Here is a 25607-nt window from a genome sequence, read left to right on the forward strand (position 1 = left end):
AGAGCAGACCCTAGAAATGGCTGACATGGTAAATTTTATATCCTTTGCCTCTTAGTACAACCTGATATATACTGGTTATATTGCTTAAGAATACTGCATGGGAGAGCAGGACTCCAAGAAGAAAAGACAGGTGTGCAGTGAAGACAGAATGATGTGACCATGAAAAACACCCTTAGAAACTGTCAGATGCCAGCAGGAAGAGACACAGTACACAGTGACAGGAAGGCAATGGAGTAATTGCAAGAAACAGTAAAAGAAGTAATCTAAAATAAACTGTAGGGCTGGCAAGATGGCTCAGTTTGTGAAGCGGCTTGCAGTCAACCCTGATGAGCTGAGCACAGGTCCATAATGGAAGGAGAGCACCAGCTCCACAAAGTTCCCAGAGTCCCCTGCTCTCTGCAACTCCCTCTCCCCGCCCCACACACGCCACGTCCCGCCTTCTGATAAAGAAATACATGCATAAATGTAATAGTTTAGAAGACAGTAAACCGAACTAAGTTAAAGATGCGTATCAGAACCACTGAAAGGATGACCAAAAAAGTTAGATGGAACTCGGAGGCCCAACAGCACCTGAGAATGCATCTCAGTATGAGTGGTTACACGGGTAGTAGATGTAACAGTAATTCATCTGTCCATTGGCATCTTACTATTGTTGAAGTTCTGTCTCAGTGAAACAAAACCATAATAATTGCACATTTAAATGAATTGCTTGCATCAGGAGCAGCTGGCTCCATTGTCTGAACATGTCTGCACAACTCAGAAAGAGCATCATAGGTTGATGTGGTTGGAAAGTACATGAAAATTATATGTAGTAGAGATTCGTGTGTCCCTAAGTAGGGTTTTTATTGGAGGCACATGTGAACATTGTGTGTTGTTTACATTACAACTTCTCTGTTTCTCAGCTAATACTACCCGAATATTCCAAGGGACCAGGATTGTGAAAACAGGAGTGGTAAGTGAAAACTGGGGTGCTGTCACTGGTGTTTATTTGGCTGCAGTTAAGGCTCTTGCCACAAGGTGTCAGTATAATGTTGTTGAACTGTTCAGAGACAAATACACATTTCACTGTATAAGTTAGTGTGCTATGCAGCAATATTAGTGGCTTCTGTTGTATAATTTTGTCACTACACAAATCTTCCACATCAGTAGTTATGTATGATTCCCTGAAACCAGATGATACAGGCATTACTCCATACAGAGCCCTCCACTAATGCTGTGCTAAAATCCAGAAATTGTCACCTACAGCTTCTAATGAATTACCAGTGCTGGGGATAATCGCAATCTGAAACTCACTAAGCGTATTCCAGCCTCTAAATACAGGTTATTCTATTTACATCTCCAAACAGCCTGGGATGCTAGAACTGTTACTCCCATTTGACAGGTGAAGAAACTGAGGCTCGGTGAGTTAAAGTACTGGGTCTATCATCACACAGAGTGAGGCAAGGAGTCAGCTCAGAGCTGGGTTGAAGAAGGACTTTTCTGTGTTTGACGCTTAATCTTATATGACAGAACTCATTATCCTTTAACTGCAAGGTTTTCCATGTAAAACTGGATTCCAGAATGTGACTTGTTCTTACTACTGCTTTGGACTTGTCTAGCTGACGAGATACAATTTTGGGTTCTCTGTACCAACTCATAAGGACTGAACTTGAACTGCTATCCCAGGACATCTCCTGGTTTTGGTAGACGGTGACTCCATGAGTAACACAACCACTGTGCCCCAGCTGAGTGTGAGGAGAGCATGCGCTGAGTCTCGACCTCAGCAACCCTGCCTCTGGCTTTGCAGCCATGCACCTTGATAAACCCATCACGGTTTGCCCAAGCCACTCCGTACGTGGAATGCCTGATGCTGTCCTGAATGTTGCTATCTGTGTTGCACTGTGGAGAATCGCAGACACTCTGAAAGCCGTGTGGCTGGGCTGCACTCAGCTTGAAGCTGTAGAGCCTTGTAGACCTTGTGTCCAGAGTGTGGCGCCTCCTTCTGACACTGCCACCGCTGGTCTGGACCGGCCACCTTCCCTCTCTGTCTGCTGCCTGCCTTGCTGTACAATGGTGGAGTTAACTCAGTGTGGTAGTTCTCTGCATCTCAAAGCTAGGCAGTAACAAGCAGAAACTGACTTGTAGCATTGACTTCCGCTTGTCACCACACACACACACACACACACACACAAATGGTGGGCATCTGGCTGTCCCATGACTTACTTGTCGCTTGTTTTCAAGGCACTTTTAATGCTTCTGTTTCCCCATCTAGCCCAATCCTGAGCCACAGCCGTGAAAAACAGAGTTTGATACACTAGCTAATGTTTTAATTCAAAGTAATAGTAATCGTGAAGCCACTAAAATGAGACTTGGATACCCTGGACCAGCCCTGCTCAGCTTTCATGCTGTAGCTTATGAAAGGATAGATGGCTAAAATTCTGAGGTTTTGCAGAGGAGCCTCGATTTGATGCTTGATTACTGATAATGCTCTGTTTTTTTCCTTCACCTCCTTTCTCCATGATCTGGGTGACCCTTTCAGCCGACAGCCTCTCCTGCCTCTTCAGCAGACATGGCCCCCATCAGCTCTGGCTCTTCTACTTGGACATCCTCGGGCATCCCCTTCTCCTTCGTTTCCATGGCAACTGGGATGGGTCCTTCCTCCAGTGGCAGCCAGGCTACAGTGGCCTCTGTGGTCACCAGCACGCTCTTAGCAGGCCTGGGCTTCGGTGGTGGTGGCATCTCCTCCTTCCCCAGCACCGTGTGGCCCACACGCCTTCCTACCGCAGCTGCAGCCAGCAAGCAGGCAGGGAGGCCAGTCCTTGCCACGACCGAGGCCTTAGCTTCTCCGGGGCCTGATGGCGACTCAGCTCCTACAAAGGACAGTGAGGGGGCAGAGGAAGGCGAGAAGGAGGAGAAGAGCGAGAGTGAGGATGGAGAGCATGAGGAGGAGGGAGAGAAGGACTCCGAGAAGAAGGAAAAGGGTGAGGCCACCCAGACCGCAGAGGAGAGGAACCGGACTGCCCCTGCCCCCACGCCTTCTTCCCCTCGTAGGACTGCAGAGGAGGGAGGACATCAGACTATACCTGGGCGCAAGCAGGACCATGGTGCCCCTGCCACAGACCAGCCAGGCCCTGTTGCCCCAGGCTTGGCTCCCGATGAGGACGCAGCCACCCAAGTGCCCCCAACAGCCACGGAGGAACATTATTCAGGGAGTGATCACCGGAGACCCGAAATGCCATCTAAAAAGCCTATGTCCCGAGGGGACCGATTTTCCGAGGAAAGCAAATTCATCACTGTTAACCCAGGTAAGTGGTGCTGATCCGTATTTGAAGGTCCAGGCTGTTGTGAGCAGGCTCGATCTATTTCTTAAAGTCAGCGGACACTGGGGAAGTAGGTAATATCCTTGGGATTGTATGTATCCCTGGCGTGTCTATGCCCACAACCACATCTTCTTGTCTCATCCTGATAAGATACATTCTCTTGCCTGGGGCAAGTCATTCCCTGTGCTTCTGTCTTTACTGAGGCCTCAGACAGAGATCCAAGTGACGAAGCAGGTACTGCTTCTAAGATGTTTGCCTGGTCCTGTTCTCCTGGGTGGTGGAAGTTGGGGTATCCGAAGAAAGGTCAATTGCTTGCCTTGAAAGCGTGAAGTTTGAGTTCCCAAACCCATGTTTCAAAAGAAGTAAAGCATTGTTACATGCACATATGTCCCCTGCACTGGGGGGACAGAATCAGGCAGATTCCTGGGGCTCAGGGGCCAGATAGCCTACCCTATTTTGTGAGTTCGGTATCAGTGAGAAACCCTGTCTCAAAAAGCCGAGACGGGTAGCCCCCGAGGAACAGCGTCCAAGGTTGTCCTCAGATCTCCACAGTCATGTGCACATGACAATACAGGTGTGTGAATGTGTGGGCACACACATGCCCACATACAAGTGTTCACATACACATGCACAGGCACATATGCTCATACACGCAGACCGTTTTATTCCTTGGTCATTTAGTAAAGGCAAACACACCAATTCTGGGTAGCCATTGTTCTGCCAGGCACTAGACTGGATGCTCTGTCAGGGAAGCCCTGTGTCTGCATCGAGGAATAGAGGGGGTGACAGAGGCATGACTGACAGCCGCTGGCCAGAGCACATTCCAGGGAGCTAGGTAATGGGGACTTGGGAGAGCAAGCTGCTGAGATGGGTTTTTTTGGCAAGCCAGGAAAGTACCCAACTGGGATGTTCTATTGCGAAAGAGTAATAGAAGAAATAGGACTTTGTGACTGACAATTATGGGGAAGATGGAGACCCACCTTAAGTGCGAAAATGTGACATGTCCAATCTGGGGAGTCCTGGTCTTAGTAGCCCGTGGTCCTAGCCCAAGCAGTGTGGCTGGCTGTCCTCAAGCTATCACTGGCTACATGAACTACCCATTCGTAGCTAGGGAAGCCACCATGGCTGCTTGGGCCTCCACTCACTGTGACACCAGAGGCAATGTTTTTCCTCAGTCACATGTTCCGATCTTAATGAGCCGTCATGATGCTGTTCTGAAGCTGTGGCATGAGGGGCTGCTACTGTTGTGAGGGCTTTTCTTAATAAGAAACCCTTCGTGTTGCCAGACTGCAAGACGTTTAGCAACAATGTTTTTTTCATTTAAGCTGTTGTGGAGTTATGAGTGAAAAAAAAAAGGCAACTGGTAAATATTTATTTGCTTTTGCACTTGTAAACATTAAAATTCATCTAAAGCTGAGATCTCGTATGTTAAGATACAACTTAGAATACATTTTCATGTTTTGAATTACTTTCCCTTAAAGCTGCTATGAACTAATTTTTTTTTTTGAAGTAGGGGTCTCCCATGGGTGTCATTCAGTGCTGGGCAGTTTGACAAAAAGGCAAGTGGCCTTGTATAGCTACAGGAAGTGTGGGGCCATTGATGGAGCTGTTCTTGTGTGAGCTGGGCACTCCCTCTGAGAGACTGCTGTGTAAAAGTTGAATTTCTTGCATGTAAATATAGTCTCTTCCCACTGTGTTCCAGGCTCTAGACTAGGCATTAGGGAGCGACTGTTGATGAAGACTTCTGTTCTCCCAGGGGCACATGCTCGTGGGAGAGGTTTAGGATATCCCAGCAAACAAAGGCATTTAAAGAGAGAGCAGTATGTGGCCTCTGGGTCACAGACACATGGGAGAACATTCCGTGGCTGCTGGAGGGACATGTCTAGAGACCCTAGACTGGGAATGAGTTTTGATGCATTGAGAAGCTCCCTCCCTGTCTGTGGAGCAGGACCATAGAAAGTGAGGAGTCATGATAAGGATTGAGTTCAGACACTGGGACAACCGGGAAAATGAAGGGAGCATTGGCCACGCTGAGGGTTAGATTTTAGTTGAAATGGCAAACTAAGCGGTAGATACTAGCAAGAGAAGTGACTTGTGTCATTGACTTTTTCTCAAGAACGCTTACCTATGCATAGAGATGGAGGTAGTGGCCATGTGACTTGGGCCAGTGTGTTTCTTCTTTAAGACAGGTGATGGAGTTGGACTGAGTGGCCTCAGCCTGTTTCTCAGAAGCAGTTCTTTTACCATGCTTCTGAACACAGTGCGTGCTATGTGCTTAAATTGGGGTGTTCATGGGAGTGTTCACAGCTTGGGAAGCTGCAAGGTTGGGCTCCAAGACTGATTCTGGTAGAGGAAACCTCAGATGCCAGGGAAAGGGATCCCCAAGTCCAGCCTCCATCTCTCTTCCATTACCTTCTGGCCGTACTGGAAGATGTTTATAGTTTGGTGGGAGTGGCTTCTGGATTGGAGTCAACTCAACTGTCTGCCCCCTCATTCACTTGACCTTCCAGTAAGCTTGTGCCCAGTGACCTTGTCTGCAAAGTGCTGGTAACAAGAGGGCCTCAGTCAGTGCAGAGTCAGTGCTGATAAAGCTACCTGTCTTTTCTTTTCTTTTCTTTTTTTTTTTTTTTTTTGGTCCAGGGGAGGGGAGGTTTCCAGACAGGGCTCCTCTGTGTAGTCCTGGCTATCCTGGAACTCACTACACAGACCAGGTTGGCCTCAAACATAAATCCACGTGCTTCTGCCTCTCCCGAGTGCTGGGATTAAAGATGCCCAGCTAAAATTATTGGAATGCTACAGAGTTTAGCATTGCTACTGTGCAAGGATGACACACAAATTCATAAAAGTTGCCAGTCTGTTAGTGCTAAGGAGGGCCACCAGCAGCCAAATGCCACATAACAGTGGGAACTTTAAGGAGGCTTCGGTGTGTCTAGTTTGTAATCTGAATGAATGTTAAAGAGTAGTTCCTCCAACTACCTGAAGTTAAAATGACCTACAGGGGTTTGATAATGCAGCTAAGTTGACAGAGTGTTTGTTAATCATATAAAAAGCCACAGTTCCAATGCCCAACACTGCATACACTGGGCATGGAAGCACATACCTCGGAGGGTGAGACACAAGAAGATCAGAAATTCAAGGTCATCCTAGGCTCCATGAAGTTCAGGGCCACCCTGGCATACCTGAGCCTGTCCGGGAACACTCATCTGTTCTGTGATCTGTGCAGTCAAAACATCGAGGTGCACTTGTCCCTAAAGCCACAGAGAATGGTCTGAGTTTCTGGGTATTTGAATTTGAAAGTGGTTCTGGGTTGAAATCTTGAGTTACAAACCTTTAGGAGAGAAACACAGTAGTAAATAGTTTTTACAGGTCACAGGTCTCAGCCTTAGCGCACACTCAGCCATGGACAGGATAGCAGTGAGGGACTGTGACTATACGCCAAGCAATTCTGTTCACAGAACTGCTCATAGAAACAGGCGGTGGGCCTGATTTGGACCACACTCTGTCTCTTTCCAACTTCTGGAAAATGCAAAAATATATGTATGTGTCCCTTATTTAATGAAAGATTGGAGTAACTGGGGGGGGGGGACAGCAAAACCTCATCCGTGTGTAGTCCCAAGGCCTTGTCCTTTCTCAACCCATCCTACCGTGTCCCCCATCAGCTTCTCCATTTTGGGTTTGTTTTAATTGAAATAATCATCATTTTTCTGTTAATGGTGATTGATCTTAGAGACTTTGGGTATACATTTGTTTATTCCACAGTTAAATTTCTTCCCATGAAGTCATAAAGTCATCTTCAGTGTCTTTGAAAAATTAACAATGCCTAAAGTTAGCAAATTACATTTCAGCTAGTATCCCCAAAAGGCTTGCTTACATTCCTTCCACGATGGTGACATCACTTCATGGCTGAAATCTTTTGTGGAAGTAGTGGCAAACTCAAGCATGCAGAGATCAGACCAGGCATTTCAGTGAGAGGGGAGGACCAGATATTACACATCACAAGCGTCAAGGACGTAGCAAACTCTAGAGCACCTGTCTTTTCTCAGTATGGCCCTCTCCGCTCTCACCATTGTCATGGAAACTCCTTGCGGGTCAGAAATCCTAGTTTTTGTGCAGAGTACCCCACTTTTCAAACCTTAGAAACAGTTTGCTTTGATACATTTAAACTAACTGTGTCCCTGAGCCTAGCATTTACCCACCACTCTGGAGTGGTGACTGCTGTCATGGGTCACTGTACTTGTAGCAGTGATCTTGTGGTCTGGAGGGTGTGAGAGTATGTGTGTGTGTGTGTGTGTGTGTGTGTGTGTGTCTGTGTGAGAGAGAGAGAGAGAGAGAGACCTTCCCCAAACATTCTCCTAACATAGCATCATCTAGTGCCCAGGCCGCCTCTGGATCAGTGCTGTGTGAACATCTAGCCTGTGAGTCCTCATTAGGAGCCACAGCCTGCAATGTGGTGGCAGATTCGAAGCCAGCTGATGTAGTTCCTGGGTGGTGTGTGAGCAGAGCAGGCCCCAACATAAATGTGTGAGGGCACATGTCACCTGGGAGCTCCTCATTTAGAACAGGGCTTGTCTATGTCTGCCTCCTCAGGTGAGGGAAGTGGTAGTTTTCAGATCACATTTGCTTACAGCCTACGTCCTGCCTCTTCAGGTCTGTACCAAGCTGGGTCCTGAAAACGATGATCTAGGTCCGGGATGGCAAACGACAAACCTCAAGACATATCATACATGGCCCGGTGTTATATAATCCATGAGCTCTGATTGCTGAGAAGGGACACAGGTTGCTGCTCTGCTCTGAGCTGAGCCTCGGTGGAAGATGCTGAGACCCAGGCTACCACTCCTCTGAGGAAGTGTAGAAAGCTCAAACTTTCAGGGACCCAACGTTTAAAAGCTGGTTATTGAAGCAACACCCTGGCTTGGCACTTGCTCCCTGCGCTGAGGCCACTTTCCTGTCACTTATCCTAAGGCACCCCCTTGAAGGCTTTGCTGTCGTGGTTACCCCCATACCCATGGAGGAGACCAAGGTTTAAGAGGGACAAGGAGCTTGTCCAGGTCACAGCGAGTGGTGCAAAAGAGCCCAAGGCAGCTTTGCCAGTCTGCGGTGCAAGGAGTAGTCTGCATGACACGTCGGGCCTCCTGTGGGCTCTGGCACTACTCCCAGAGTGAGCATTGTGAGGGGCTGCAGGTGGAATGGGACATGCGCATCATACAGCGCATTCTTCAGAAGATGCCAGTTTCCCGTTAGAGCAGAGGTCCTCACTCACGCGCTCTGTCCCTCCCTGCAGGGCCATGGAATCTGTTTTGGTTGTTATGACAGGGAGAGATTGTGAGATCTATCAGGAAAGGGTCGGGGAATAGTGCATACACAGCCCCACATCGAGGGAATATCTGGCCCCAAGTGTCAACATTGCCAAAGCCGGTAGACCTGACTTGTGATATTCATATCAAGTATAATTTGAAGGAAGATTACTTGGGGCGGGGGGGGGCGACGAGTCACTGATTTAAAGGCAGAAAGCCAGTAGCATGGCTCAGCCACTAAAGGCGCCTGCTATCAAAACTGGTAACTTAAGTTCTATGCCCAGGAGTTGGTGGTAAAGTAAACCAACTCCTGCAAGCTGCCCTCTGACCTTCATGCTTACACTTAAGTGTGCATACACTCTGTGCAAACACACGTACATACACATGCACATAAATGTAACATTTTCAAAAAATAGTATCAGAGCAAGTTCTCCAGGATAAAGAAGAAGTCAGAAATGCAGTACCGAGCTCTTCGTAGGTTTGGACCAATGTAGTGCACTTCACTGAAAGTGCATGACAGAAGATACTCGAGAAATGCCATGAGTAATTTCCAACCAGGGCTGGCTATGCTTGTCTGCTTCCCTTTGTGAGCTATCTCTTGTGTGTGTCTTTGCCATTTTCCCAAGTGTTGTGCTAAGTACCCAGCTCTGGGTAGCCTAAAGTGGTGTTCAGGATGTCAAACAAGGCTTAGTTTTGTTTTGTTTTTCTCAAAAAAGTACTGGCCCCTCAAAAGTTTCTCCTCCCACACTCCATGTGATTGTTGAACAAGGAAAATTTGTGTAACAAAGTTTCTCCTCCCACACTCCATGTGATTGTTTAACAAGGAAATTTGTGTAACATTTAATGTGAAAAGCCAAACCCTAAGAAGGAGGTTGGAATCAGGAATTGGGGTAGGCGTAGGGGCAGGATATTTGATGTAAGGTTGTAGATGGCATCTGTCTCCAGCCCACCTCAGGACCACGTGGGGTTCTGCTGTCCTTCCTTTAGTCGTGGATGTGTGTTCCGGTTGCTCACATGTCTTGGCTGCTGTGTGAACAATGGGGCTATAATCCACATGATGTTCAAAGGTCCCTGGTAGCAATCCAGTGGGTTGGGACTAGCTATATTTGTTAAACTGTGACTTAGATTGGGAGCAATGAAACAGTCTTAATATTCCACGTTCTACCAGAGGTGACAGTTCATCCTTGGACTGTGAAAGTCTGGTGAAGCAGGCTTTGTGGAGTGGAGAGCGAGCTTTGCTCATGTGCACTCCGGGCATGGGTGCAGGTGGAGACAAATGGTACTCTAGTGTGGTCCACACATGTCAGTGGGAACACAGAGCTGATGGTACTCTAGTGTGGTCCACACATGTCAGTGGGAACACAGAGCTGATGGTACTCTAGTGTGGTCCACACATGTCAGTGGGAACACAGAGCTGATGGTACTCTAGTGTGGTCCACACATGTCAGAGGGAACACAGAGCTGATGGTACTCTAGTGTGGTCCACACATGTCAGTGGGAACACAGAGCTGATGGTACTCTAGTGTGGTCCACACATGTCAGAGGGAACACAGAGCTGATGGTACTCTAGTGTGGTCCACACATGTCAGTGGGAACACAGAGCTGATAGTACTCTAGTGTGGTCCACACATGTCAGAGGGAACACAGAGCTGATGGTACTCTAGTGTGGTCCACACATGTCAGTGGGAACACAGAGCTGTTAAGGCAGTGTGTGTGTGTGTGTGAGTGTGTGTCTGTGTGTGTGTAACTGATGAGCAACTGGTTCTCTGAAACAGTGATGAAGGTAACCTCAAGGCTCCAGAGAGACAAAGAAAAATCTCACAACCCTGTAAAAGATATTACTATATCACAATATTTTGAAGCTAATAATAATAATAGTAATAATAACAGTGAAAATTGGAGAAATGGAGAAAGTGGAAGGTAGATGGACAGTAGAAGCCGTTGTTTAAAACCTTGGAAATAGAATGACCATAAGACTCAGTAATCCCAGAGCTCCCAGTGGCAGCTTCAGGAGGCTTCTGAATGTGGGTTTTTGCCCCATTGGTCACACAATATGTAACACATGGAAGCAACTGGAATGTGCATCAGTGAATGAAGGGATAGAATGCAACATTGCTGAGCAGAGGAAAGGAAGTGGGGGAGGGCCAAAAGAAAACTCTGCCACACACATACTCTGGACAAGCCTTTGAGTAGAGTATGCTAAGTGAAACAAGCCAGTCACTACTATAGATCCTATGTGATTCCCACGTAAGACCCTCGACCTGCCAACTCCTCTGTGGAACAGGCTGGGAGAGTGGGATAGAAGGCTGTGACTTCGTAAGCAGAGTTTACATTTTGTAAGATGAAAATGTTGGGGAGATGAGCTTCCCAAAAGCATTTACACCTAGCCCTACTTAGAAATGCTTAAAATGGTCAATTTTATATCATGCGCATGCACGTGCGCACAAGCGTGCACACGCGCGCGCGCGCACACACACACACACCTTTATTCACAATAGGAGTAGATTTTAGTGAGGGTGTCACTCGGAACAACTATAGTGAAGTCACCCGTGATGAGAGCAGGCTGTATATTAATGAGTGTGCAAGCCCTTCTTCCATGTCCTTTTCTCTGCTTGGGCGGTACCCTCATGACCAATCTGGTGCTACTTGAAAGAGTGCAGGAGTTCTTGACCCGTGGCTGGAGCCGAGCCCTTCCTCAAGGCAGGAGGCGCTTCAGCTGGGTCCATCTGATGTCTGCCTGTAGCATTTATAGTACATTGTGCTCGTTTTTATTTGCTTCTACTGGGATGAGAGCCAAGCCAGTAAAAGGCAAACAGCATTAATTCAGTGATGACATATGCCACTGAAAACTGTTTTTCTTTTCTTTTTTTGAATTTTTTTTTTTACCAGAATGAAGGCACTGTACTCAATTGCTGCTGGATTCGGAAATGAATATTGAGAAGAAGGGAGAGGCTTGTGTTTTCCCTACCTCCCTTCTTCTTATCCCAGAACCTGTTAACCAGTTGCTCGGTTTCATTTGGAAGGTGGTTCTGAAGCAGGTACTTCCTCTGAGTCCAAGACCTACATCAGGCAGGATTAGTGACACCAGCCACTAGACCCTCCTGCATCAGGCAGGATTAGTGACACCAGCCACTTGACCCTCCCTGCATCAGGCAGGGTTAGGGGCACCAGCCACTAGTGCCCCTGGTCAAAAGCAACTCTGTGAGCATGCAAGGGGAATATTCACAGTCCCTGTGCTCAGAGCAGCCCATGCCTACAATCATGTTCCTCCTTGAGTCCCTTCTGGAAATTTCTCAATGATTTTTGAACAAGGAGCCCCAGGATTTCATTTGCATTTGACTGGTAAATTGCACAGACATGCCTTAGAGTCAGCCTTACAAAGGTTTGTCCTCCTTATGCACCTAGTAGAGGAGGGAAATGTTACCACCTGCTTTCCTCCAGTAGAGGAAGGGTCCAGAAGCTCAGAGGCTGCCAGCCATTTACTCAAAGCCACACACAGGCTTGTCCGTTGGTAGCCACCGGATCGGGGGTTGAAGAACTTGCTGTCAGACACACTACCTCAGTTGACCTGAAAGAGTATACGGGATCCCCCAAGGCTTGCTTTGTACAGTTTAAGTTCCCAGCAGTCAACTGTTGTTCAAACAAAATAAAATGGAAATTCTAGAATATAACAATTATGTATATGTAGACCAGGCAGGTCTCATAGACACAGAGATCTATCTGCCTCTGCCTCCTAAATGCTGGAAAGAAAAATGTGTGCCAGACATTCGCCATGGTTAAAACAATCTTGAGGAAATGTCACACTGTCTTAACTCCATGCTGTCTGGAAGATTAACTATCTCCATGTCCTTACTGTATTCACCACCTACTGCCATTATCATAGCTCTTATTTGGAGAGAAAAAGTGTTCATTCCAGGATGTTATAATTATCCCATTTTACAGTTATTAATATTTTACTCTAATTTATGAGTTAAACTTTATCATAAACTTTATGTTTAGGGAAAACACAGCGTATATAGGCTTGTACTGTCTGTGTCCACTGGCGGCCTAAACAGACTTCTACAGATAGGAATTGCTTGTCTCCAAAGGCATGCGGAAGGTTTTGGGGGCAAAGTGATAGCTTGTGTGGGTTGGCGTGTGTTCTTCGTAACTCCTAGAAGCTCATTCTTCCTTTAGGGTCACAGACTGAGTCAACAGCTGGACAAACTGTCTTTCTGAAGTAGAATGAATGTGATTGGTCTTCCCTCAAGGCCAACTTTGAGGCCCCAGTGTCTTACAAGCAGATCTTTGTGCTACATGTGTCTGAAGTGCTGTGTGACCACACACTTGCATCTTACAGGGAGGAGTCAGATGTAGCAGCCAGCCAATAAGTGTTCCCATCCTCTCGGGGCTGGGCTGGGCTGCTGCTGAAGGGACCAGTGATGGAGCCGATGTAATGATGCTCGTAATTCAGATAATGCGAGTGACACAGTGCCATTGATGATAAGATTTAGTGATGGAGATAGGCACAACATCTAATGGTAGCCAGGACAAGTACCAGGCAGTATTCTAAACCTTGTATATGTACTTACTCCACAACACAGGGGGCAGTATTATCACCTCCGTTTACAGGAAACTGAGGCATAGAGAAATTAATAACAGTAATTATTAACAGTAGCTCACTTACCCAGGGTTACACAGAGATGGAGATGGCGAGTTGTGCTCTGCACTTGCCTGGTGCAGGTACATTTCCAGGCATTCTACACATGTCTTTCATTGAGGGTCTCTGTATTAGCCAAGGTTCTCTGAAAACACAGAACTGACAGAATGAATCTGTGTACATAAAAACTGCATCTATTAGAATGGCTTGCAGATTATGGAGGAACTTATCCCAACAATGGCTGTCTCCTGATGGAAAGTCCAGGAGTCTGGATGGCCCAGCTGGTCTTCAGTGTACAATGGAGTCCTGAAGAAGTAGGCTCTAGTACCAGTGAGGGAATGGACTTGCTAGCGAGAGAGAAGACAAGCAGACAAAGAGCAGGTGCTTCCCTCTTCCATGTCCTTTACCTGGGCTGCCACCAGAAGGTGTGACCCGGATTTAAGGTGGTGCTTCCCACCTCAAAAGATCCAGATTTACGGTGGCTCTTGCCCTTGAATTGTGTTCTCAGTCAGGTTAACATGTCTGCAGTTCAGCAGGGCAGGCTGGCTGGGCACGCTCCCTATTCTCTCTGGGCAGGAACCCAGGGTTCAGGAGAGTGACAGATTGTGGGACTTTAACAGGAAATGGAATTCACTTCCAGGCCCCTGATGCACAAGACAAGACAGTGCTGTGACGCTGGCAATGAGGCTGGCTGTCTTGCATCCCAGTTGGGAAAAGAGTAGCAGCCCTGTGTTGGGTGTTCAAAGACAGGCCTGCCTTAGCCCATGACTAAAATCGAGTACTGTTGGGGTGCAAGTGGCTACCGAGTGAGGTCCCCTGTACAGCACTGTCTTAGGGGCCAGTGTCACACAGCACCACACAATGCTAGGAAGAAGTGACTCAGCTCAGCTCTACCAAAGCTGGCTGTGAATTTGAGGACTGACCCTGTCAGACATGGAGGAGCCCCTCTTCCCCACCCTGTGTGGCCCCGGGCCTTAGTGAAGATTGTGTGCAAACCTTGGTCATCTTGTGAAGCGGGCAGAGGCACCAACATAGATGCACACGCAGTTTCAGGGCCAACTGGAGGGCCACCGACCCTCACAACCACACGGCTACTCCTGTGGCCACCCTAAAGCCAAGAAAATTCTGGAACGGTCTTACAGGTTTCAGAATGGCAGCAATACCGGTGAGTGCTTAGAACTGAAAGTGGGGACCACAGGGAAGAATCCTTTTCTGTAGGAGAGAACAAAAAAGGGCCTGGGCATCCCCACTACGTGAGGGCTTCCCAGGGTAAAAACAGAGCTAACAGGTCACGTGGTCTCTGCTGTCAGCCCTCCTGATGCTCCTCCCATTAGCCGGACCTCCGGGTCTTTGAGGTGCCCCTGCCAGCTGCCAGATAATTGCCTGGCTGAACTGACCCCTGTTGGAGGCCGGCGAAATTATTCTCCTTTGCACCTGGGCTCCTCAGGAAGGCTGCCACTGCTTTGCTCTTAAGGCGGTGAGTGGAGAAGAGCACACAGGTGAGAAGCTTGTCCGCCCTCACTTCAAACCCTCCAGTAGCTTGCACAGTCAGAACTGAAACCCATGCCCTTATTTCAGCCTTTGAGGCTGAGTGCTGACTAACGTATCTTCACCCTTCAGATCTTGCTCTGACCCTCACTTCCCCGGGGCAGTGTGAGAACTGGCCTTGGGTAGTAATTCATTAAATTTATTTATTTATTTTGGCCTGAGCCTGTCTGCTTCCCCGGGCACCACATGAGCTGCACTGTGATTAGTGCTTCAGAGGTCTGCCTCCTGACTGACCGGGAAAGGGCTGCTCCAAGGTGAGCCATTGGTGCACCCCTGCCCTCTGGAGGAGCCTCTGCAGCCAAAGAATGGATCCAGAAGGCATTCCACACACTGCGATGCTTCCAGGTCTTCTAATCAGTGGGGTTTACTGCCTGCCTGTCTTTTCTTCAGGGACCTGGGGAGCAACTGGGCTGCCCCTGCTACAGGAGCCCGTGCCTAAAACTAAACACAGGGGAAACCCCGCAAAATGGACTTCGTCACACAGGAGCACACCCCAAAGCCAGGAGTCCTGCCTCTTTATTTATTATTATTATTATTATTATTATTATTATTTTACGAGACAGGGTTTCTCAGTATTGTTTTGGAGGCTGTCAGTCCAGCCCAGCCTCGAACTCACAGAGATCCGCCTGCCTCTGCCTCCCGAGTGCTGGGATTAAAGGCGTGCGTCACCACAGCCCGGCGAGTCTTGCCTCTTTATAAATATTTGCTCCCAAGGCCTGTCATCTCTTGCTTGCTTGGTCCATCTCCCCTTCCTTGGAAACAGTCTGATTAGCCCTGCATTTAGTCCATACTGCCAAGGGACACTCCAGGCCTGGCAGTGTGTTGGCCTCTTTTTTGCCGAGCAGGTAGGACCCTTGCTGTACACAAGACAGCTGTTCGGCAGCCGTGGCACGTTGGGGCCTTGCCTCAGAGATTAGCATTAACCTGCCTCCTGGGCTGCCCAGGGCTGCACCTGTGTCTCACTCATTAGCCATTCCCAGGCATTTGCCCATAGTTCAAGAGAGACTCAGCTGTCCCGCTAAGGTCTTTGGAGATATTAGGCGCTAGAGGAAAGACCTGATGGGTAAGAAATATTGGGTGGTCAGGAAGAAACTCCACCAGTCGGCACATTTGCCGCTTAACCCCAGGGCTGTGGCAGGAGTGTGCTGTCAGCAGGGGAAGCTTAGTCCCTATCCTCAGTTTGTCTTCCTCTCTGGGCTCTTGAGTGCTATTTCCAAGTGCATCCGAGGTTCTCTCTGGATTGCCAACAGCCTTGGAGAGCTCTCCGTAGAAACACCTGTAATTTCACAAGCAAATCCATCCTCCTGGCCACTAGAGAGTACCACCTGCAAAAGGGGGGCATATTTGGGTCAGGACAGCCCATATGCCCCTCTCACCCTGTGGTGAATCATCGTGTGTAGGGCTCCGTTCTTCCTGGAGTGGAGCTCGGCATTGTGCATTAACTGCTGGACTATCATGCCTGTCTTCTGACTGGTACATCTTTCTCGTAGCTGAGAAGAACACCTCTGGAATGATAAGCCGCCCCTCTCCGGGAAGGATGGAGTGGATTATCCCCCTGATCGTGGTCTCAGCCCTGACTTTCGTGTGCCTCGTCCTTCTCATTGCCGTGCTAGTGTACTGGAGGTAAGTAGACAGGGTGGCTGGCCAGGCATTGGTCACTGGGGAGGTGGGCGTGTGGACTGTGTGGTCAGAGCATTGACGTAGTGAGCATTTGCTAGCCTTGTGTCTCGAGAAGACTGCACAGGCCACAACTGCCACTGAGGTCCAAGCATTTGTGGTAAACTCTACCAGAGAACCTGGGGGATCCTCCTCACCCAGCTCTACTTGCTGGATGCAAATCCTTTTTCTGTTTTGAATTTTAATCATCCAGAACTCACAAAAGGAGTGGGCAGGTTCCATAGAGCTGCCCGTCTCTCCCAGACCATGCCTTTACCTTACAGTAGTCTCATAGTGCATTAAGTAGCTTTGCTCTTTCAAATATTTCATCGCCTTTTGGTGGAAATTACATTGGGTGATCACAAAACAGTTACCATATCATGTGGCATTTGATATGCGGGTGGTAAGAATGTTGGCTTGTGACCAGCCTTCCATTATCATTGCCGTCTAGAAAGTCCTCACTGTCCCCCAAGGAGCTAACCTCTTCGTGGAAATTCCAGAGTTTCCAGCTAGAGTCTCAGCTAAACTAGATGGCAGGCAAACAGCCTTCATCTGGAACATGCAAGTTGCCTTCCTTTCATCTAACAGGATTTAGCTGTGAGCGCCTTAGTCTTTGTTAATTTGATACAAACTAGAGTCACCTGGGAAGAAGGCGCCCCAGGTGAAGAATTGCCTCCATTAGACTGGTCTGTGGGAATGTTGGGGCGGGGGCGGGGGTTGCTTGTTGATTGATGTAGGTGGGCCTAGCCCAGTATGGGCAGAGCAATCTCTGAGCAGATGAACCTCATATATAAGAGGAGTGGCCGAGAAAGCCAGGGGAGTAAGGCAGTATGCCGCTTACCCTCCCTGGTTCCCACCTCTGCTCTGCTGTAGTCCCTGGCCTGATAGCCCCTTATGATGCCTGCAGTAGAGACATGCAAACCAAGTAAACCCTTTCCCCCACCAAGTTGCTTTTGGTCAAGGTGTTCACCACAGCCATTGAAAGCAAACTAGGACAACCAGCATAATGGTAAATTTCGGTTGTCAGCTTGGTTGTATTAAAGCCTTAGAAAAGATTTACCCGAAAGGTGGGCAGCATTAGCCTGCTGGCTGGCATCCAGGCTGAACACAGAGAGGAAAAGGAGAAAGATGGCAGAGGGCTAGAATCCCTCGTCTCTGCTGACTGGTGGAGGTGAAGTAGCTTTTCCCCCTGCTCCCTCGTCTTCCCTGCAGTGAAAGACGACACTCAAACTGTGAGCCTAAATAGCCCTTCCTCCTCAGAGCTGAATCTGGCAAGGGATTTGCTCATGGCAACAAGAAAGGGAACAAAAGAGCCAGTGACCACAGGTGTAGCTCAACCCCCATCTTCATCCCGTCAGTTCTCTCATGTTTGAGTCAGCATCTCGTTGAGACAAGTAAAGCAACAGTGAGAATCAGTGGCTCAGCCTCTGTGGACTTAGAGCAACAGTGAGAATCAGTGGCTCAGCCTTTGTGGACTTAACAATAGCAAGAACCAGTGGCTCAGCCTCTGTGGACTTAGAGCAACAGTGAGAACCAGTGGCTCAGCCTCTGTGGACTTAGAGCAACAGTGAGAACCAGTGGCTCAGCCTTTGTGGACTTAGAGCAACAGTGAGAATCAGTGGCTCAGCCTCTGTGGACTTAGAGCAACAGTGAGAATCAGTGGCTCAGCCTTTGTGGACTTAGAGCAACAGTGAGAATCAGTGGCTCAGCCTCTGTGGACTTAGAGCAACAGTGAGAATCAGTGGCTCAGCCCTCGTGGCCTTCTGCTGTAGTGGAGACAGGCAAGAAAGCAACCTAAAGTATTCCTAAGACAGTTCCATGTGTGATCTGGAGAAAACTACATTTGGAAAGAGGACAGGAAAGAGTGGAGCATTCTGAGAGTTCATGAAAATCCTGATTGGGGCAATCATATGAGAGCAAAGCTCCATCTTAGCCCAACCAAATGCCCTTTCTAGCAGAAGAGGCAGCAACCGTAAAAGCCTCCACCCCTCCCCCATGTTGCAGAAATAACCAGGAAGTGAGTATGCTTGGAGCACTGGAGTACTGGGGAATGTTAGAGGCAGGCCAGGGCAGGAAGGATTGGATCTAGACACCCTTTCAGTCTTTGGGCCTTGTTCGTTTGTTTTTCTGGTGTTTTGAAACAGGGTTTCTCTGTGTAGCTCTGGCTGTTCTGGAACTCACTCTGTAGACCAGGCTGTCCTTGAACTCTCAGAGATCCTCCTGCCTCTGCCACCTGAATGCTGGGATTAAAGGTGTGCACCACCACACCTTGCCTTTGACACTATGTGAGTGAGTATTTCTACAAGAGTGTTGTGGTCTGGCTTTAGAATTACTTGCTGCTGTGTCAAGCAGAGATTGTGAGGAAGAACATTCAGAGGCCAGGAAAGGCATCCTGGTGGCTCAGAGGAGGCTGCAGTGTGAATGGTGTCCTTGGAAGGAAGGCTCAGCAGAAAGAAAAAGGCTCTCAGTTTTGTTCCCAACTGTGTAGGACAGAATACTGTGGTCATTTCAGGCTTCCCCAAGTATGTGACCATAATTCCCGGCTGGGAACATAACACAGTGGTTCTCAAACCTTCCTAATACTGCGACCCTTTAAAACAGTTCCTCATGTTGTGGTGACCCCCAACCATAAAATTACTTCATTGCTATTTCTTAACTGTACTCTTGCTACTATTATGAATCATAATGTGAATATCTGATATGCAGGAGGTCTGACATGCATTCTCTGAGAACCACTGGAGCACCTCTACAGCTGCCCATGTCTTCTAACCTTGCATACAGAAGTATCTAAGCCAGGCAGTGGTTTGTGTGCACACCTTTAATCCCAGAACTCAGGAAGCAGAGGCAGGTGAATTTCTGAGTTCGAGGCCAGCCTATAGAGTGAGTTCCAAGACAGCCAGGGCTATACAGAGGAACCCTGTCTCAAAAAACCAGGGGCGGGGGAACCAAAAAAGCAAAAAAAGCAGCAGCCCCCGCATCTGCAGGAGCCACATATGAAGGTATACACCTATAATCCCAACATTTTGATTTTGAAGGCAGGGGCAGGAAGATTGCAACTTCAGGGTCGATCTGTACTACATAGCAATTTTGCAGCAGCATAGGCTATGTGGGAATTGGGCACTTGTACCAGGCAGTTCTGGGGGGAAAACCCAACTAGACTATATCCCACACTGCCTCCTTTTACAGATCATGGCGACTGGGAGGGGCTGGTAACAGAGTAACAGGACAGGCGCACATATCGGGCAGCTAAAGAACACGTACGTCTCTTGCGCACTTTGATTCAAAAAGGACTTGGGACATAGGATGAGCTGCCCTAAACCACCGACTGTTCAAGGCATACTTTCCCTTAAGATTGAAATGACAACTGTTTATGTTTCTAAAACCTCAGTTAGTCCAAGTAGAAAATAGATTAATAGTTCATGCCAAAATATTGTAACTTTCCCCCTAAACGCTTGGTTTGAAGTACACAATAATGACTGTAAAAGAAAAAAAGTCCTGACAGCAAGAAAACTAAAACTGAATTCATGCTAAGATGGGTATGCTGGCAAAGGATGAGAACAGCCCAGAGGGGACAAGGGCCTTTTTTTCTGTCCAACTTTTTTTCCTGTGATTAACATGAAAGGAAGCAGCACGAGGCCGCTCACACAGAGAATTGGCAAGCACGACAGAGACTTGTGTCCCCGTGGTGGTGTGGCTTTGAAGCTAGAGTAGCAGTATGTCTCTGCCTTTTCAGGCATGGGGACAGGATGGCTGAGATGACCGACAAAGGGACTTGACATGAGCAGACCAGCGAGGCTCATCCAACCCTCAGGCAGCCAGTCCAGCGCCACAGTGTCAACCTGCAGTGGCCACAGCCGACCGTACACAGGCGTTTGTAGCCAGTGTTGTAGATTGAGCACATTCACCTAGAGCTGGTGACGCTGCTGCTTAACCATTCATGAAAAAGTGTAAAAACGAAACCCTGAGCTCTCTGTTTTCTGTTGTACAGTTGGAGAGTGTGATAGTGTTCAACAGGTCCACTTTGAGTGCCAGGCACTGTGCCAAAGTCTCCTGTGGTTTATACAGATCTGTGTGGCTGGTGGGAGGTCCTTTGCTTTCTTTGACCCCGAGAGAAAGGCAACTGACGTTTCTTGAGTAGCTGCTGTGAGTCAGGCAGAATACAGTGTTATCAGAGAAGCTTCTGGTTGTATTTGACCTATAAATCAAATTCCCTTAAGCCCAAGGGGGGGGGGGGGGGGAGGACTAGTGTTGATGCCTTACACTGAAAGTTCCAGGGGCATCAGGCATGCCTGGTCTTGGGAGATAGAATAAGGACATGGCTGGCTGACATGTTTGTTCTTCACGGGATTGAATCCTCTGGTCTAGCCTCCCATCACTCCATCCCAACAGAAGGGGGCTTTGTCAACTAACAATGCCAGTGAGGTCCCAAAATGGTGTTTCTCGATGGGCATGGTGGAGCACGCCTTTAATTCCAGCACTCAGGAGGCAGAAGCTGGATGATCTCTGTAAGTTCAAGACTAGGCTGGTTTACAGAGTGAGTTTCAGGACAAGCTCCAAAGCTACACAGAGAAACCCTGTCTTGAAAAAAACGGTATTTCTCATGTCTGACTTTGGCCATCTGAACACCACCAGAGTCTTCTGGGAGTTGAAGGATGGAATGTGCCCATCATGCCTAGGTTGAGCTCTGGATCCCAAAATTAGCCTTACCACCATTATCCTCAAAAACAAAGTGAAAGCTGTCTGGGGGTAGTTTCTCAGGGGACTGTCCAGGTTTATACAGGCAGCTAGTTTCAAAGGTCCAGGTAAATATTCTGTTATTTATGTAATTATGAAGCTATTTCTGTCATTGCATGAGCATGGTCTCGTATGTGACTTCCTGCTGTTTATATGGCACTTATGGAGTTTGTATCAAGCATTGCGGTATGCTTGGTGATTCAGTCGCAAAGCCCATAGGGTTCATTAAAGAACTGGGTGTGTGACATAATGAAGTATGGAGAATGTTCATAGAAGGCTAAGTGCACATTGGGCTTCAATGGCAGCCTGGGAGGAAAGTTGGGTCTAGGAGAATCTCCCTGGGAAGCTGACAGCTGAACAGTTAGAGGTCAGAGGAGGAAGCTGGAGAAGAATGAGCGTGGAGAGGGAGAATGGGCTCCAGCAAGCAGATACACTGGCTCAGTGTCATGGGAAGAGACTGCAGGGACAGCGAAGGGCTGGAAGTACCGGGTGCCATCATCCTAAGAGTGACTGAAAGACCCTGAGGGGCTGCAGGTGCAGGAGGCAGAACCCAAGCCAGGTAGCACTGTATAGTAGTGAAGGAGGAACCCAGGTCAAAGCCTGGATTTGAAGCTGGATTCCATTAGCCCTAGAGCCCCTGTGGACAGTGCCCCTGTGTTCTTAACAAAGGTCTCTGTCATCCCCAAAGGAAGAAATTGGTTCTGGGGAGATTAAAAACTCTTTTCTACATACCTCTCTCTCTCTCTCTCTCTCTCTCTCTCTCTCTCTCTCTCTCTCTCTCTCTCTCTCTCTCTCTCTCTCTCTCTCTCTGTGTGTGTGTGTGTGTGTGTGTGTGTGTGTGTGTGTGTGTGTGTGTGTGTGTGTGATAGATGCAGATATAACATGTCAGAGGTATAAAAGCTGTGTTGGAAATTAGAGGACTAAATGTCCATATTGGGAGCTGAGGGACATACTAGGGAGAGGCCAATTAAGTACTACCTGCAGTGAAGATTCCTTACCTGTAAAGTAGTTTAAGAAACATGCCACTAAATGCATATGGGCAGGCAATATAGGCCATGAGAAGCGTCTGCCCTGTGTAGCAGATGGGTACAAAATACACATGTGCCATGGTGTTATACCAGATCTGACTTTCAGGAAAAATAGAAACATCATCCTGGGTCCTTGTATACCTCAAATGTTTGGAAGTGAGAAAATGAAATCTATAGATCAAAATAAATACCTTTTATGATATACTTTCCAGTAATCTCACCATAGCATAAGACAGTATCTGAGTTTGTTCTTTGGAATGATCTCATTATGCACAGTAGCCTAGAAATAGCTCAGTCATCAATTTAGAGCTAAGTATAGTATAAATGTAGGTTAGCCAACTGAGCAGAACTGCTTTGAACCAAAACGAAAGGGTGACTATAAAGTTAATAAAATTGGTTCAGATGATGCTCCTATCAGGCCTAAAGGCGATTCCAGAGGAGGGCATCACTAGGTAGGAACAGAGTAAAGTCAGGCCCCTGCACCCCCACCACCCAGGAGAGAGCTTTGGAGCCTGGGAGCCATCCTTGGTTACTCAGAACTGCTTGTATTCTAGAAGCTTTTATTAGCAGCTGCAGCACACTGGTGGCCTATCAAACAGGCAGGTTTACAGTCCACCCATGTGAAATCTGTCAGGATCCAGCTCTCCTCCATGGTGGCCCAACTTTCTGGAATTGCTGCATGAGAAATGAAAAATCAACTTAGCCCCTGAGGTCACCTGTACTTTGAAGTACCTCCACACATGTCCTCGAGTATTCAGATCCATTAGCACCATCATATCAGCTTATGATCCAAAAAGGGACAACCTCATTACTTGAGATTTGCTCAAACAAACCAAAATAAATAAATAAATAAGTAAATAAATAAATAAAGGGGGCCATGGGCACAGAGTTCAGATATCCAAGAGATCTGGGATGGAGTGCACCCAGGACTACTGAGGAGCCACCAGGGACCACCGAGGAGCAAAACTGGCTGGGTAACATGGCTCTGCAAAGGAAAATGTACTTTGTAATACTTTCAGCAGAGGTGTTGAAACTAGGATGCTGCGGTTTGCTCTGGAATGGTCTTGTAGAAAAGGAAAACCCAAAATCTGTAACAGTTGAGAAAGTACAATGAAGGTAGAAAGACATTCATCTGTGCAAAGTGGTCTGGGACGGAGGACAGGGTAATAGGGCAGGAGATGGAAAGGAAATCAACCAAGTTAATGCTTGCCTCCTGCGGCACATGGCACCCAGTAGTGTGCATGATAAATATTACAGATCACAGATCTCGCAATCTGTTTCAGTGGCTCAGAGCTATTGCAAATGAGTCAGAACAACTTTTTTTTTTTAATCCAAGTTCTTGAAGATGCTGGAAAAGGAGAGTGTGCCATTTTGGCCTTACTACTCTAGATGGTAGCAGCCCAGGCTTTGACTTAATATTTGAAAAGCTCAGTGCAAGAGCTGTGGATCCCGCTTTATCAGGGCAAACTGCTTGGACAGCATCAATGCCCTGAAAAGACGTGAACAGCACAGCTGTGCCCCTCAGTAGGGAAGCTTAGCATGGTACCCTTTTGATTGGCATAATTTGAGGTGGATGCTAGACGAGGTGCCCCGTGTGCTGGGCTGTGCGTCTGTGCTGTTGTGCAGATTAGCTACCTTGAGCCAGGCACCAGTGTACACCTGATTGCCACGAAGGCAGGTTTTGTTTGCAAGTGGCTTTTGTGTCCCTTAAGACCTGGGTAGCCCAGAATTTTTTTATTGACTTTTTGTTGTTTTGTTTTATCATCTCAGGCATGTGCTCAGGCAGAGACCACAGGAGAACAATTGATGTCCTGCTTTTCCTTTTAAGACATGGTTACTTTACTTAGGTCAAGCAAGCCTCAACAGTTCTCCTGTCTCCACCCTGAATAGCACTGGTGGAGTCTAGAGCTTTACACATGCGTGCTGGGATAGGAACCAGACCCAGCAAGTGTTCTTGTTCACGGATCCATCTATCCAAACCCCATGGCCCACCGTCTTAACTGTTATGTTATGTTGCCCCAGATGGGGGAATAGCATGCATGATGGGAACAGTTATTCCTTATGTAGCCTGCTTTCATGTCTGCAGGGCAAACAGACACTACAGGCCAAGGAACTGTTTAGCTACTACTGTGTGATGTTTTCACAGTAATGGCCACCTGGCCTGGAGGACTGGCCAAGAACCAGTTTGGGTTCTGAATTTTTCATAATTATGTGAATGAAAATTTGGGGAAATAATTCTATTTTCAGGTGTTCTGGGAACTCAATAATGATGTTTACATTCAGCTACATCTCTACTAGTTTAAAATTCTGATGTTGAATAGTATAACCAACTTTGCCATAGACCCAGCTGATTAGTGCTAATATCTCTGATTTAGTATCTTATGGACCATAATTCTAGCTTGGAAAGGGGCTTCACAGAAATACAGAGCAGCCTTACTTCAAATAGGCCTCAGCTCACTTCATGGATTCTGAACCATAGGGCCGTAAGCTTTGTAAGTGGAAACTGTAGCCTCTGGTTGTAAGATTACTAAAGTTTCATATTTCAGAGACTGCTCTAATCTTGTTGAACGCATGCCCCTCTTGAACATATGACCAAGATCATATGATCAAGTCATTTGTAAACTTTGTGGCAAGTCAGTTGGCTCATGTCAATGTCATATCCACAAGTAGAAAAAAAGCTCTCTCTCTCTCTCTCTCTCTCTCTCTGAGTCCCACCTTTAGACCTTTCTACATGTTGATGCCTCCTCGTTAAGAATGCTGTTCATGAACACAAGAGAGTGTTGTTGACATGTTCAGTGGGAGACAGCGTGGTAGCGTGGTAGAGAAAAGGAATACAAACTGCAGATGTACAGGGATTTGTATTGGCATAATGGGGGCTCAGGCAGGCAGAAACACGTGGACATAGAGTGTGGGCGTGTGAGAGCATGGCACATGTGCTCGCAGCGTGACTGGTCACATGTGCGTCTCTGGAAAGCAGGTCTTCCACAGTAGTGACCCGGACCGTCAGAGCACCTGTGAGCAGGCACACAGGGCATCCCCTGTACCTGCTGCTCCGGCAGCAGCACTTCCTCAACTGCCGGAAGTGCCTTGAGATGAGGTGTTTGCCTGCTTTCCACCCTGGTAGAGTCATAAGGGGCACAGTCTACTAAGAATTTGCTTTTCTAAGTAGGCGGCTGAAGGGACATCAAATCTAAAACTGCTAATGGAAGCCACCAGTAATTGTTGAATGAAAGACAACACATGTTACATTTGCTTCCCTGTGAGGTGCTAAGCATTGAATTCAGGGCCTTGACATGCCTGTTAGTGCTCTTACCACTGAGCCCTAACACTTTCTAGAGATTTCTCAGTAGGTTCAGTAGCTTGACCTCAGATGAACAAATCCCCTACTGCAGCCCCCTGAGGACCTGGG

The 25607-nt window shown here is 47.6% G+C and overlaps 1 protein-coding gene and 1 pseudogene across 4 annotated transcripts in view; both read left to right on the forward strand.

Moving 5' to 3' along the window:
* Positions 1 to 25607, forward strand: part of Ptprg (protein tyrosine phosphatase receptor type G) — a 664886-nt gene that overhangs the window by 577795 nt on the left and 61484 nt on the right. For all 4 annotated transcript variants that reach the window (XM_021230841.2, XM_005076387.3, XM_021230842.2 and 1 more), the window contains exons 11-13: positions 903 to 952; positions 2519 to 3284; positions 16271 to 16403. In XM_021230841.2, coding sequence (XP_021086500.1) covers positions 903 to 952; positions 2519 to 3284; positions 16271 to 16403 — 949 coding nt within the window. The remainder of the gene's footprint in view (positions 1 to 902; positions 953 to 2518; positions 3285 to 16270; positions 16404 to 25607) is intronic.
* On the forward strand, positions 6058 to 6158 carry LOC121141009 (annotated as a pseudogene).

This window comes from Mesocricetus auratus, unplaced genomic scaffold (genome assembly GCF_017639785.1).
Source record: "Mesocricetus auratus isolate SY011 unplaced genomic scaffold, BCM_Maur_2.0 Super-Scaffold_100006, whole genome shotgun sequence".
Lineage (NCBI taxonomy): Eukaryota > Metazoa > Chordata > Mammalia > Rodentia > Cricetidae > Mesocricetus > Mesocricetus auratus.